Source organism: Rana temporaria, chromosome 3, assembly GCF_905171775.1.
Source record: "Rana temporaria chromosome 3, aRanTem1.1, whole genome shotgun sequence".
Taxonomy (NCBI): domain Eukaryota; kingdom Metazoa; phylum Chordata; class Amphibia; order Anura; family Ranidae; genus Rana; species Rana temporaria.
This window is the reverse complement of record NC_053491.1, coordinates 388,963,421-388,979,909: the sequence shown is the minus strand read 5'-3', so window position 1 is coordinate 388,979,909 and position 16,489 is coordinate 388,963,421. Positions and strand designations below refer to the sequence as shown.

Sequence of the window (16,489 nt, the reverse complement as noted above, 5' to 3'; positions counted from 1 at the left end):
CTAGTGGGTGATTCAGCTCACCAGTGCCCACCCAATCTCAAAAATGTCAGTTTTAACTGGACTGACCCTTTTGATTCAAGGTGCACATGGTCATAAATAAATACAAAATGTAAAGCTGTCCCTACACTAGTAGAATTTCATTTGAAATTTTTAGTTTTAAGAACGCTTGTTGAAAATGTTCTAATTATTATGGGGTCAAATCAACATTAGTTTTCGACCAGAGTGACAAGTATATTCAAGTAAGCAAGAAGAGAACTTTTCTCAAACAAACTATAGTTTATGTGGTTTGTGTTCGGAAAAATATTCCAAAATCAAACGTTAAAAGCAAAAAATATTTTGAAGTACTTTTGAATCAGTCATCAAATGTAGAAAGAATTTTCATAAGAGTGTCTGTTTGGATATTCATACAAATGATAGTTTGAAAATCTAGTAGTGTATGGCCAGCTTTAAGGGAGTGGCATAGGTAAATAAAATGTTGGGTAATAATCATGAGAAAACAGAACTCAACATGTGAGATTGCAACAAGGCTGACTTCTGTGCTGTGGATTTGAGCCAATCTAGAGGTTAGCAGGAGGTTACCCTGTCTGCTTGTCTTCAAAATACCCATCTAGTACTAGTAAGACTGCCAGCAGCACTGTAACTGTAACACTAGTCTCATTAATACGGCCTCCCGATATATCTGTCCACCTGTTACACTCGTTGCATACACACAGCCCCTGTTTCCCCTTTTAAACAGTTTGCGTACCAGTCTACATTCCTCTGTGTCTGCAGTTGGTCAAGCTGCGTCCTGTACAGTACATTATATGCAAAGAATGTGGCGGACACCTGGTAGAATCACTGTCCAGATCATAGGTAGCAACCAGAGTCATAACAGGCAGATCTGTTCACAGGGGGCCCTTACTAGGGCCAATCTTGGCAGAAGCTTGAGGACAAGAGCCTTCCTATTCTCTATAAGAGAAAAAGTTCAAATATGGCTGTCCTTAGAGGGAATGTAAGACTGAGCTGATTACGGTTCCATTTAAAAAAAATTCCCAAACCTCTTCTGTTCTGGAGGGAAGAGGTTTGGGCAATGCTTGGACATACATTTTAAACTTTAAGGGCTCATCCGTTAACGGATTTGAACACAGCTTTCTATGGGCCATGCACACACATGCATGAAGATAGGAAAATGTGTGCTGCATTCAACTCTGTACAAAAAGAAAGAAAGACAAATCTGCATTTCAGGTCCTGCAGAAGGACTGTCCAGCCGTTGCCAAAATTGTTGAGGATGACACAAATATAAATGTTCACAAAGTCTGCTGCCTTGCTTTTGTGATGCCAATTTGCATATACTCCAAAATGTTATACAAAGTGATCAGACAAATTGCAAAGTCCCTCGTTGCAATGAAAATTAACTTAATCCCATAAAAAAACATTTCCACTGCATTTGTGAAGTAGGCTTCAGGGTGCCCAAAAAAGTCCAGCGAGCACCAGTTGTGCCTCAGAACACAGCCATGAATAAAGAATGATACAAAAAATTCCTCCGAGAGCAACTTCTCCTAACCAGTTTGGTGAAGAACGTTGCCTTTTCCAGCATGACGGAGCGCCTTGCCATAAGGCAAAAGTGATAACTAACTGGGGAACAAAACACCATAATGTTGGTTTCAAGGCCTGGAAACTCCCCAGACCTTAATCCCATTACGAACTTGTGGTCAATCCTCAAGAGGCGGGTGAACAAAAAAACTCCACAAATTCTGACAAACTCCAAGCATTGATTATGCAAGAATGGGCTGCCATCCGTCAGGATGTGGCCCAGAAGTTGATTGACAGCATGCCAGAGTAAATTGCAGAGGTCTTGAAAAAGAAGGGTCAACAGTGCAAATATTAACTCTTTGCCTAAACTTAATGTAATTGTTAATAAAAGCCTTTGACACTTATGAAATACTTGTAATTATACTTCATTATACCATAGTAACATCTGACAAAAAGATCTAAAAACACTGAAACAGCAGACTTTGTGAAAATTAATATTTGTGTCATTCTCCAAACGTTTGATCACGGCTGTATTTGTTTTTTTTTTATATCATTTACATGCATACAGCGCAAATTAGCTCCATTGAAGCTGTCTGCGTTATAGCATCAAAAGGCCATTTACGCTGTACCGATGTACATATGTAAACCTTGCTCAGAGGTTTATACAGGATTTTGCACTAGTTTCCATTTTTTTAAACACATGTGTGCATGTACCTTTAAAAAAAAAAAAACTGAAAGACAAAGGCATAGTGAGCTAGTATGCATAGCTATGCATACTAGCTCATTATGTATTACTTACCCCAGATCGAAGCCCCCACATCGGTCAACGTCTCCCCCTCTGGCCACCAAAATGTCCTCCCGAAATTACTTCTGGGTATCGCAGCTCTGGCACTGTGATTGGCCGAAGCCACGATGGCGTCACTCCTATACATGTGCGTGGGAGCCGCCGGTAACCGCACACAGAGTGAAGCAACAGCACATAGGTGCCATTGCTTCAGTTTGCCCCAGTGCGCATGTGCCGATGACATCAGCACATGCAGGGGACAGGGGATATCTCTTAAACCGTGCAGGTTTAGGAGACATCCTGAGTAGCTACATGTAAGCCTTAATATAGGCTTATATGTAGCATAATGTTGTAAAAAAGGGTTTACAACCACTTTAACAAGAGCCTAGTTAAAGGAACATGGCTCTTCATGGCACTCACTGGTTCAAATGTTAAAGTCCATTCTTGGGCAGTCTACAAAATGGCTACCCTTGCCTCTTCTTCAGCAAACCTGCTGCTTCTTGTTAATAGTCAACAATAAATTGAGTAGATTGTTTTCACGTGAACATTACTAGTAAATGGCAGCAAGTCAGCAGTAAAGTCAAACTGAAGAGGTTACAAGTGGTATTTTTCAGTGACTTTTTTACGAGGTAACATGACCGAGTCATCGCTGCAATTTGCAGATATCCAGCCGTGCTAGCTCAGTACAGAACCGGCCCCGAGTGCACAGCGCTGATCCCCAGAACAGGTGCCTCAAGTTCAGACATGCTAATTGGCTCGTCGTAAAGCATAAGCGTAACTTGTCACACATTCACCTGTTAAAACAGATATTTAGAATTTGCCACTAATCCCCTTTTCACGAGTCAGTTTTCACAGTCAGCACACTCGGCCTCTGTGCCTGCTGAATGAAGGCCCCATTCTTCGCCTGAGTTATAGCGCCTGGGCCGCACCAACTCTGTCACTAGGGATGCTCTGGGGTTAAGTGTCTTTAGTTACAAGCTAAAACTGAATTGTTAATCCTGCTATCATTTCTATCAGGAACTTGATATGTAAAAGGTCAAGCAACCTCCCTAACGTATTTCTGAGAACATATTTTTACCAAATATCTTGAAAGGGAAACCGTCCTAACTTTTTTTTATAAGCAAGCTTCAAAATGTAACACTTTTAAAGGAAAATTTGTAACATATTTGTTTAAAGGTGGTGGTAATTATCTTAAATTACTGTATACTTAAAGCCAAGAGTTTTTTTTATTTTATTTGTAGTACAGTAAAGTCTTCCTAAATACATTTTATGGTGGATAATACTCGCAAAAGTTTGTTAATGTATTAATAAAACAAAAAAAAAAAACGTATTTCTTTCAAAATCATTTATTTAATAAAATAAATAAATACAATGGCCCGGATTCATGTAGAGCGGCGTATATTTGTGCGGGTGTAGCGCATCTCATATGCGCTACGCCGACGTAACATTGAGAGGCAAGAACAGTATTCACAAAGCACTTGCTCCAACGTTGCGCCGGCGTAACGTAAATTGTCCGACGTAAGCCCGCCTAATTCAAAGTAGGAAGGAAGTGGGCGTGATCCATTTAAATGAAGCTTGGCCCCATGCAAATGATGGGCCGAAAGAACGGCGCATGCGCGCGCATGCTCAGAATCACGTCGAATTTACTCCCTAAGATACGACGGCTCAATACCTACGACGTGAACGTAACCTACGCCCAGCCCCATTCACGTACGACTTACGTAAACGACGTAAAATACAACGGCTGTTCCGACGTCCATATCTTTGCATGGGATGCGCCTCCTTATATGTGGAATAACTTTACGTCGGACGTACGCCTTACGTAAACGGTGTAGATTACTGCGACGGGCGCAAGTACGTTCGGCGTATCTAGGTCATTTACATATTCAACGCGTAAATCAATGGAAGCGCCCCTTGCGGCCAGCGTAAATATGCACCCAAGATACGATGGCGTAGGAAACTTACGTCGGTCGGAGGAAGCCAAATTTCAGGCGTATCTTACTTGCAGAATCAGGCGCAGAGATACGACGGCGCATCCGTGCATTTACGTGGCGTATCAGTAGGTAGTAAGTCTTTCTGAATCCGGGCCAATGTATTTAAGTATAGGTAGATGGATAGATAGACCTCCAGTCTTTGGAGAAGGAAGCATTCTGTAGCACTAACATTCTTTTTTCTCTAAAGTAACGACGCTGCGCCTCCATATTTATTGTAGTCAGTAACATTTGTTACCTTAGGACAGAAAGTATGTCCCTGACAAAATCACTAGGTGGAAAAAAAAGTATGAAAGACTAAAAAAAATGCAACCATCGTATCTAAATACTGGTAAGCATCAATCTATTACATTGTTCTTGGGTTTAGGTAAACATATTCTAAAATATTATTTCCCTACTATTTCTGTTAAAAAAAAACCTGCATTTATTTCTGATGCTCTAGTTTGTATGCCTCCCGTACAAACTAAAGAATATTAAAAAATTCTGTTTGATGTGAAGTGACTTAAATGCCTAGAGCAAGACTCATTTTATTCGTCAGAAAAAAAGTTAGAAAAGCAAGAGATTTTTTAATTTGAATTTATGCTCTATAAGATTACAGGGAATCGATGAATATATATTGCTGTGTCTAGGATCAGCCAAACTGTTATGCTTTTCCAAAAATAATTAAATAATTACATTTCCTGTGATGCCATTAAGTCTAGGTGGGTTGTAGACAGCAAAAAAGTGCAATCTATTGGCAATGACAAAAATACATTCCAGCTCATACATTGTGATTATTATATGCTGTATATTTAAATGTATACCTGCATGATACAAAGAGACTCTTAGATAATAGAAATATGGGTGGTAGCCAGGGCTCAAGTCCTGTGGGAACGCGTGGAAACGGAGTTCCTGCACTTTTTTCACAGCAGGAAAGCAGTTCCCTTTGCAGGACTAAAGCAGCCGAGCCACCCGAGCCAATCCTTCACTGAGCGGCGATGCCCAGCTTGACTCACTGTCAGGGGCAGGCGAACCTTTATCCTTTATGTTACTGGCCGCTTCCTGTATATGGATTCATCGGGTAGTATGCTGGTATTCCGCCACTTCCACGATGCCGCAATGTCTCCTGGGATCTTTTGTCTTTGTTCCCAGGAGACATTGCCGAGGTCTGGCGCGAGTTATCGCGGGATTTAGAAAGAACTTGCTTAAAAAAAAAACATGCGCTTTAGTTATTTTGCATATGAGCGTATCATTTTTTTTTTTTTGGGTGGGGGAGTGGATCTTGGGTGGGAGTTTCCACACTTTTTTCCCCAGGACTTGACCCCTGGTGGTAGCTATCTTTTTAAAAAGGTATAGGCTCTTGGTATTTTGACTTTATTCAACCTCACTGCCTAGATTATTGTAAAGTTTACCAATGTATGCTCCCATGCAAGAACAGGTCCCATGCAATTAAGATTGCAGCACACTGATCCTGCACTTTTCAGCAGAGTCAACCACACATTTTGATCATCACAGATTCTCTTTAAATAAGGTGCTTTATATAGGGTGTGCATGGATGCTCACCAACACATCAAACACTGGCAGATTTTATTATCCATGTTATTGAATATCTATTTGGTCTTGTCAGAAACCCATGGAGCTCGCAAGTTTCTGTGCACTCCGCAGGATCATCTCAAGTAGTTTGGTTTGCCTCTGTGAACTACAGAAAATCTTCCTACCTGGTATGGAGATGTGGAAAGGAACCAGTGTTCTGTAGTCCTGACACATTTCCAGTAGACATGTGCACACTGAAATATTTTGTTTTGGAATTTTGTTTTCGTCCAAAAAATAAATGTATTTAGTACTCCCGAAATTAGTTTTTATTCATTTTGTTTCGTTAAAAAATGCATTAGTCTGAAAATCCGAATTAATTAAGGTCGAATCTGTCAATTGAAGGCTTATGGTGACTGTTGAAAGTTCTAAGAAGATTCGACGAAACAGCTAAACTGTACAACGCTACAATCGTACATTTCCGGTCTAATTCTCCGCCCACAAGCTATAGAAGAATTCAAATGTTGTATGACTAGTAAAGATTATATTTATTTATTTATTATTACTACTAGTCAACCAACATTAGAATTCTTCTATAGCCTATGGGCGTAGCATTTAACCATAAATGTCCGCTCGCGGCGATCGTATGTTTTTAGCTGCTTTGTTGAATCTTCATGTCTCTATAATGTCAAATCTTTTCTCTGTATGTTGAATAATCTTGGACTAATAGAGTTAGGTTGGGCACATTCAACTGCAGGTTCGATAGACACAGATCGCTATTATCACGGTCATGTCAAATCTTCTATCTGTATCGAACTGTTGCCGCAACAAAATGAAAATAAAGCATTTTTTATGTCGTATCTTTCAGATTTTGGATTCTTCACTATCGTTTGTTAAAACTAATGCGAAAATCCCAGAAATTTGGACGAAAATGCATTCGGACCAAAACTAATACACATGTCTAATTTCCAGTCCCAAGGTGGCAATGCTGCTTCTCTACAGATACAGTACAATGAGTGAGGGTTGTCACCCTAGGACAGAAAGTGTGTTACTGGCAGGATCACTAGGTGGAAAAAAAGAAAATTAATGCAGTCACCACATCTAAGGAGCTGCAGTATATTAAATGTTTTTCCTTTGTTTAGATACGCTTTACCTTTGACTCTCTTTAAGTACCCAGCCTTAGCCAATGTACTGTCTTAGTTAGTAGAAAATTGGGTTTGAGGGAAATCTGAGAGTGGCTATTATTGCTGCCAGGTCTTGCTCACATTCATCCATGGCTTTAGCCTTTGGATGTATAGATTATAGAGATGATTGGAAAAGTGTGGTGTAGCACATTCCTGTCTGGAGAGTGGTAGACCTTTGCCCTAACTGCATGTCATGTGACACAACATGTCATCCCTGGCTGCCTCCTCATCTGTGATTTGTGCTGTGTCGGGGCTCTGAGTGTGGTGTGCAGTGTCAAACCAGGGCTCTGTGTCAGGAATTCTCTTCTCAATGTTGCCACTTGGTCAACTGTAAACTGAAACCACCACGAATTACACAGCAGACAGCAGACAAAGTGGATGCCATGGTCTTCTAAGCAATTTGGTTCAGCAAACATATTAACTGTTCAAATATTAATACACATTTACGACTAATGGACAGTTTTCCGAACTAGCCTACTGGCTCCTTATGTTATTTTTATTTTGCCAAAGCTGTAAGCTTTTCAAGTACTGCCCTGTGTTCTGAAAATTAGTTTCAGTAGGTTTTTTGGCCCATGAAAAGTTGATATTTATTTCATTTTAGACCAAATGGACAAATTTCCATGGTGCAAGAATTAATTTCTTAATGTTTATTAAAAAAAATAATAATAATGTGAACCTTTTTGTGTTAGTTTATTGAGCTCCAACATTTTAGGAAAGAAGCACACAACTGATAGTCACATGTTCTGGGGCAAAACTTAACCAGGGGTTCTTGACACTTGACAACCCATTGGGCTTACAAGTACTAAAGTTTAATAAAACAATGTGAAATTAGATTTTTATTTTATTTTATTTCTTAATTCAAGTCCCTTGGTATTGTTCAACTTAAGGCATCACATCATCGCTCCCAACAAGTATTACCCCCGAAATATGACCAACCTTGTCACAGTTATTAACTGTTTGACGAACAAACAACTGTAAGCAACAGTGATGAAAATACTTCAGTTGTCATTACTACTACTACCATTAGCTTGAGAAAAAACATAAAGCCAGGTGAGAGTTGCATTTTATACCACTGCTAAAAAGCTCCACCCAAGATGAAATTCTGTCCTGCTTTTTAGAGGCTGGTATAAAAGAAAGAGAAAGCAATGTGAAGAAGAAAGTAAAACATCTTTCTTCTGTACAGAATGTAATGACCACCACTGCTAAATAATGAAGATGAGTATACCATTAGGCTCCTTATTCACATGGGCACAGGGATGGCTGCAACCTCTGCACCCCCCTGTAGCCCAAACGCATTGAATAAATTAATGAAGAAGGTGTGATAGCATTGAGAAGGTGCACTATATATGGGCACCCACCACTACTCCTGAGCTTGACAGACATCACATTCCAAAGCCATGGCCATTAATATGGAATTGCCCCCCCCCTGCCCCCTTTGCACCTATAACAGCCTCCACTTTCCTCTTAAGGCTTTTCTGCAAGATTTTGTAATGTGTCTATGGGAATTTGCGCCAAAACATTTCTGAGGTCCGGTATTGATATTGGATAAGTAGGCCTAGATTACTATTAGCATTCCAATTCATCTCAAAGGTGTTTAGTAAAGTTGAGGTCCGAATTCTTTGTAGGCCACCTAAAGCAGGATTCCACCCAAAATTGGAACTTCCGCTTATCTGTCTCCCCCCCCCCCTTCCGGGTGCCACATTTGGCACCTTTCAGGGGGTAGGGGGAAATGGGTACCTGTTTTTCACAGGTACCCTTACCCACTTCTGGAGACAGAGACGGGGTGCTGTACCTTCGGAAGCTCGGCGCAACTTCTCCTTTCTCTGCCGCTGGGGCAATAAGAATGGGCAGTGCGCTTCCCGAATGCGCTGTAGAGATCCAGCTGTGAAGCCGAAAGGCTTTACTGTCGGTTTCCCTTACCAGAAATAGCTGCGGCAGAACCCGACAGCTGATCCGAAAATTGGCTGGGGTGTCAACATTGCGGGAATTCTGGACAGGTAAGTGTCCTAATATTAAAAGTCAGCAGCTACAGTATTTATAGCTGCCGACTTTTCATTTTTTCATTGGGGGGGGGGAGGGGAGGAACACCTCTTTAATCTCCTCCACAGCAAAGTCATCAAACCACGTCTTTATGAGTCTTTATGAGGTGGGTTTGTCCACAGCCTTGCTGGAACGGAAATGGGTCTTCCCCAAACTGTTACCACAAGGTTGGAAGTGCATAATTGTCTAAAATGTTTTTGAATGCCGTAGTATTAAAGGAGTATAGACAAAGCTATTTTGGCTATACTTCTATGGATCACAGGAGTGCAGTTAGTTCTTCACTCCTGTGACCCATCAGATCGATGCTACATCCACTTGAGTATAATTTTATTTTTACATCCACACTTCTCTTTTAACAGTGTCCTGAACTTTTGTTCCCCCTTTTGTGATGTGGTCTAACTATCCTTGATTAATTGAGCGAGCATCATGTAGGGATTCTACAGCTTAGTATTGTTGATGATAGCGGCTTTGTGTGCAGTCATGGGTTGTGCAGCAGCGTTAATGGCAGAGATGGGGTTAACCTGTCCTTCTTACGCCTTTATTTCCAGTACCTTATGATTAACCTAAAACACTTGTGATTACACAATGTACTGAACACCTGAATGAACTGAAATTACCAGTTTGCTGTCTTTTGTCCTCCACACTGGTTGAACTGAGGTCAGAAATGTTTTAGATCAACCCTTCAAGTTGGTGAACAGCGCTGCGGAGATGACTAACATTACTGAAGAATTTAATGATTTTTTGCTTAGATCTGTGCTTTCTTATGTCAAACGTGTGCCAGTGATGGGAGGGTTTGAGACTGTAAAGGAAGATTGGACAGAGCTCATAGAGAAGGACAGTGCAGAGGTACAGTTTATGTGTTCTCTCTACTACCTAGAGATCATCATATGAGTGCAGATATCCATCTTGTAAGGATATCCTCCTTCTGGTTGACAATACTCAGCCACTGGAGATTGGGGGATTATACCAGAATTGTCTTCTACTGTGGTTTCTGGTTGTCATTGTGAGGAGAACAGTGTTTTCATTAGATGATGGATCTCTCAGTAGGAGGATATGTATGGTATGTTACGGTGGCCACACATGCTTCGATTTTATTGAATGATCAAATTGGCAAACAAACAGATATCCAAACTTCACAATCCAATTGATTTAGATCAGATTTGATCAAACGGAGTTGGTCAACCATGGCGGAAAATCATCAATCGCATTGCGTCAGTTAGCAGCACTGAGATACTTTGTTCATGAATCTGATTTTATTTAAATTGATCACATTATGAGATTACCTGCTGGAAGCAGAGACGCAATCGATAAATTTCCTTCATAAGCTATGAGCGTATCTTAAATACTGATTTAAATCCACGTCCCAGTGTGTATCATGTTGATTGAAAAGGGTTTTCCACTGTAGATTGATTATTCCTCTAGAAAGTAATACATAGATTTTAAAAGAAAGCAATTATTTATTGAAGCATGTATGGCCACCACTGGGTTCCTAAAACAGACCTAAGAGGTCAGGGAAGAGAGACTGTACACAGATTGAGATAGCAATGTTAACAGATACAGCTAAAACCTACAGTGCACATGGAGCTTGCAGACTCCTCTCCAAATTATGAATGGAATTTATTTATGAGGGAAATAGATATGGTTTGGACACACTCTGGTTAACATTTTCCCAACTAGGCTATAATGTTTTATGTAGGCTCATTTTATCTTTCAATCACTGTGTAATTGTGGTAACATTTTCTAATAGGGGTTAAGCTGGCCATGCATGGATCGAAATGTGGCCAGTTCAGTAGGGACTGTGCAAATTCCGATCCATACAACATGGATGCTGTGGTTGTACAAAAGTCTATCTACCAATTGTACAACCACCCTGTCACATTTTCCCTGCAGAGAGGTTTTCCCACTGTCAGAATACCATAGCTCAATGGGAGGATTCAAAAGTGTGGATGGGGGAATCGGGTTATTTTTTTGTTAAACCCACTGTTTGATTGAACATAACTGACTAATGTGTAGGCTTCCTTTGCTATGGAAATGTCTATTCCATCAATAGTATAAGGAATATACAATACAAATATAGAAATGTATAGCTATGTTAGTTGGATAAAGTAAGGAATAGGTTAAACCCCTGTATATTTTTTGCTGCTTATGATCCAATGGGGAGTTTTATTTTTACTTCCTGTACTGGAGATGTAACAGAAATTGAGGGGATATAGTAGGGGAAATTAAACTCATAGACAATTGTCACTAGGATGTGTGTCCCTATTGGAAGATTTTCCCTCTATTCTGGTGACAACTCTAAAATTTTGGATTTCCCATCATCTTCAATTTTTGAGAATGGTCAGCAGGAGAAGCCGAGATGTTGAATCTCGCCAGTAGGGACACAAACATAAAATCACTATCCAAAACTCGGGCCACCCCATTGCTTGAATCCCCTTACCAATAATCTTGTGTTCTGGGGACTCCAAGTTGTTTAGGTCAGGATAACTGTAGATGTTCACTGGTCTCACTTGTTGATCACAAGAAAGATGGTCGGCACACGGGATACCATCCAAAAATAATCTTTCTTTATTGAAAAAGCATGTACAGTAGCTATAAACAGCTAACACGTTTTGGCCGTCAGGACTAATCATGGCCTTAAATCAAGCCATTTATAATTCGGAGATGATTTTGAGCACCAGGTAAAGATGTTATGCATTAAGGTGGAAGCACCCATACACCTGTTTCCGTTTAAGGTCTCACGTGTTGTGTGGAGTTTTCTTTTACTGGATACCACTAGTGTACATGATTGGTTATCAGAATCTGGAACCCTCTCACATGGGTCTTCTTTCTGGCCATAGGAAATACCTATTATGATGTGCTGCCTATCTCTATACATCTCTATTGAATATCCAACAGAGGGTATAAGATGTAGAAATACTGTAACACTGTCTCTGTTATTTTAGTGGCCAAGCATGTCCAGATAGATTAGTGCCTCAGCAGAAGGTGAATCTAGGCCTTCAAACTTCCTTGCTGGGGTGCCTGAAAGCTGTAAATCCCCATTGAAGCAGAACTCCACCCAACTTTACCCAATAAATAATTATGTTTTGGTGAAATGCTACTTTGCATGCGAAACAATGGGGGTAGCTCATATTAATTTTATACAAGATTTATGTTGTATGTAGTGCCAACAGTTTGTGCAATGCTATACAATATGAAAGGAGACAGTACAGTCATAAATCCGCCGTCAGGGATATCCTTAATGTGTCACTTATGTTACATGTTGGGACTGCACAATAGTGGCCCAATGCCAGGCCTTCCAGGACATAGCCAACAATTCTCAGCTTGAAAGGTTGCTGGGAATGGCCAGTAAACCTATTAGAGGATCCACCTGTGGCTACCCAACAAAGAATGATCTCTTGTGTCCTCAGAACAAAGCAGACATGTGAAAACTGAACTCAATCTATTATTTAGGTTGCATCAATAATATAATGGTTAAAATAATGCATTTGTCTCCTAATCATTGGGAGTAAAAAATCCAACCACTTGACTGCGCTATAAAGGGAAATGATTGTCTAATGACTAAGGATGAGTAAAAATTACAGTTTTAGTTTCTTCACAATTTCGGAGGAAATCTAGAGATTTCTCAAAATTTCCCCATTTTGACTAATCGACTGAAGGCAAAGAAGGCAAACTGAAGGTGGATTTCAGTGGTTTTAAGTGTAATGGGCTTCAAATGGATTCTGTGGGTTACAGACACTTCTTTCAACTATACTGTTCTTGTATAGACCTGTTCTTGTGCCAGTCGCCTTCCCCTCAATATTTTAATTTTATTAATTTTTTTTTGAAACACTAAAAAATTTAACAATAAAAAAAATTATATTGCACTCAAAAAAAATAATACTAAATCAAATCAACTAAATAAATAAAAAATTCTAGCAGATTTAACCTATGCAGCTTGAATGAAAAATTGAGAGCTTTCACTTCAGCAAAATGTTGCCAACAGCTTAATCAATTTCGCCAAAAACACTTCACAAATTCCAGATATGCTCTCCCCGTCAAGTCTCATTCTTTTTTCTGCAACAGTAAAGTCTCATGCCGCGTACACACGATCGGTCCATCCGATGAGAACGGACCACCGATGGACCGTTTTCATCGGTAAACCGATGAAGCTGACTGATGGTCCGTCGCGCCTACACACCATCGGTTAAAAAAACGATTGTGTCAGAACGCGGTGACGTAAAACACACGACGTGCTAAAAAAACGAAGTTCAATGCTTCCAAGCATGCGTCGGCTTGATTCTGAGCATGCGTGGATTTTTAACCGATAGTTGTGCCTACTAAAGATCGGTTTTGTTCTATCGGTTAGGAATCCATCGGTTAAATTTAAAACAAGTTGGCTTTTTTTTAACTGATAGTTAAATAACCGATGGCGCCCACACACGATCAGTTTTGACCGATGAAAACGGTCCATCGGACCATTCTCATCAGTTTAACCGATCGTGTGTACGCGGCATCAGTCCTTCTTCTGTATTTTCAGTGATAAAAGAAGAAGAAAAGTCCAAAACGCTAAGCATGACCTATGATAGAGCAAGAGAAAGATTCAATCTGACAACACCAATATTATCAAATTTGAATGTACTGTATGTAGTGTATGTACCTTTGTATGATGCTTTGACTGTTTCCGAACTATGTAAACTTATCTAGCTAAATCTACTTTTCTTTTTTATTTTCTTGCAGAAAACCAAGACTACTGCACCTCGTCACAGTAACCAGCATAAAAAGAAAGTGAGTTTCACTACATTTCAAGTTTTGAATTGCTGAGAAAAATTTGTTCAGTGACTGTATATTTATAAAGCAGCGAATCTGATTTTCATCAAACACTGCCGGTGAATCTTCCTAGTATATGTGTTTTTAATGACAGTGATTGATTCACTACCAGGGCTCAAGTCCTGCGGGAACGCGTGGGAACGGAGTTCCTGCACTTTTTTCACAGCAGGTTCCCTTTGCAGGACTAGAGCAGCCGAGAGAATCCGAGCCGCCCGAGCCAATCCTTCACTAAGCGGCGATGCCCAGCTTCTTTCTAAATCCCGCGATAACTTGCGGCAGACCTCCGCAATGTCTCCTGGGAACAATGACAAAAGCTCCCAGGAGACATTGCGGCATCGAGGAAGTGACGGAATACCCGCACACTACCCGATGAATCCATATACAGGAAGCGGCCAGTAACATAAAGGATTACTAAGGTACAGTGGATCGGAAAAAAAAACATGCTGTTTAGTAATTATGCATATGAGCGTATTAATTTAATTTTTTGGTGGGGGAGTGGATCTTGGGTGGGAGTTCCCACACTTTTTTCCCCAGGACTTGACCCCTGTTCACCACCAATTTACCTTATGAGCAGGGTCCTCTTAATCCTCTTGTATTTTATTCTATTGTAACCGTACTGTCTCCCTTTTATATTTTAAAGTGCTGCACAAACTGTTGGCGCTTTATAAATCCTGTACAATACTAATAATATTTGATGAAAGTCATATTCACTGATTTAGAAATATGCCACATGCTTTGCATACTAGTTCATTATGCATTTGTCTTGCAGGGTGTTTTTTTATTATTATTTTTTAGAGAGGGTTTGCTTCCTCTTTAATAACAGTATTCTATTCTATTCCATCCCAGAGAAGGAGGTCGTGGGCCACATCAGAGGGCTCCATGGGCCACATGTGGCCCCTGGGCCACTGGTTGGGCACCACTGATCTAGGGGAATCAGGACCTCCTTCCTCCTGCTGTTGATCCCTCTAGTGATGCATCCTAGAATTCTATTCGCTTTTCCCACTGCCTGGTCACACTGTTTGCTCATTTTGCTATCATCTGAAATAAATCCCCCCAAATCTTTTTCCTCTGTAGTGCTGGCCAACATTGTACCCCCAATGTTGTGCTCTCTCAGTGGATTCTTTTTCCCTAGGTGCATTATTTTACATTTAAAAACATTGAACTGCAGTCTCCATTGCTTTTTACCAATATTCCAGCAATGCCAAATCATGTTCCATGTTACAGACACCTCCAGGGATATCAACCCTATTACACACCTTTGTATCATCAGCAAAAATACATACCTTGCCCATCAAACCTTTAGTTATATCAGTTATATATAGATTAAATAAAATAGGACCTAGTACAGAGCCTTGTGGTACACCATTAGTGACTGGTTTCTAGCATGGACCCCATTTACAACCACACTCTGATAGCTATCCTTTGGCCAACTGCATATCCAAAGAACCACCCAAAGTCCTAGCTTGGATAACTTTTGTTTTAGATCATTATGTGGAACTGTATCAAATGCCTTGCTGAAATTTAGCATATGCTATGTCCACAGCACCACCCTGGTCAAAAACATTGGTAAAATAGTAAAAAAAAGTCTGACATGATCAGCCCTCAGTAAAGCCATGCTGCAAGTGTATTTTTAAGTGATTCTTTTCAGGAGTGATTCCATTTACTTGAATACAATTGATGTTAAACTCACTGGCTTGTTATTGCCAACATCTACCTTGCTGCCCTTCTTGTGGATACGTACAATATAAGCTGTCTGTCATGGGGAACTTCTCCTGTTAGAAGAGATTGATTAAAAAGATCTGTTAATGGTCCAACAACTATACCTAAGTTCTCTTAGAACTCTGGGAAGAATACCATCCCATTGCTTTATTAAAGGGTTTGTAAAGGTTTTTTGTTTTTTTCTAAATATGTTCCTTTAAGCTAGTACATTATTGGTTCATTTACATTTTCCTTCGATTTGCCTTCTAAATTTTTTATTTTTTTTGTCTGAACTGAACTCACTTCCCGATCCTCCTCGGGAAGCTTGCCCCCATCATCCGAGCCGTTCTGGCTGTGGGTTAGTCAGTGTGCTCCAATGGGAGCCTCCATTTGGGACTACATCCCTGGGGGGAGATGCTGTGAACACATACAATTTAGAAAATAAAAAGCAAACCCTTACAACCCCTTTAAGCTTTATCCGAGCCAGTTCCTCTGCTACCTCTGTCTCCAAAAATCCTAGAAATAAACCGTCATTACTAGAACCAATATGATTCCCCAACTGTTTTTGTAAGTCCACTTTATGTGCAAAGTAATGTGTCGGTATAACATTTCCAGGTATTTATTATTTTCCTGACAATGCTTTCACCTGCTTTTCTCTTCTAAAGGATGCCTTTATCATCGTACAGGCATCATCTAGGGTCACCATTTACTTCAGGGAATGAGATGATGGCTCAGAGATGCCAAAGTCATTTAAATTCTGGTGACTCTGAAGTCCTGTGCAGTTCTTGTCTGTGTTAACGAGTGCCTGACACTGATCAACCCCTGTTGCAGCCTCTCACCTTGTGACTTGTTGCAATGTACAGTTCGGGAGATAACTGGGAAACAGGTGAATGAGCATATGCTACCTCCTCCCTGCAATAAAGTGATGGCAACATGTCAGCCTTAAGTCACTCACTGGAGCTTAA

At 40.3% G+C, this 16,489-nt stretch overlaps 1 protein-coding gene across 4 annotated transcripts in view; it reads left to right on the top strand.

The window, feature by feature from the left end:
- Nucleotides 1–16,489, top strand: part of LOC120932922 — a 152,273-nt gene that overhangs the window by 122,878 nt on the left and 12,906 nt on the right. For 3 of the 4 annotated variants that reach the window (XM_040345784.1, XM_040345786.1, XM_040345782.1), the window contains one exon: nt 13,737–13,784. In XM_040345784.1, the coding sequence (XP_040201718.1) occupies nt 13,737–13,784 (48 nt within the window). Of the gene's footprint in view, nt 1–13,736; nt 14,006–16,489 lie in introns of those variants that run through there. The other variant, XM_040345785.1, reaches the window with a different exon arrangement.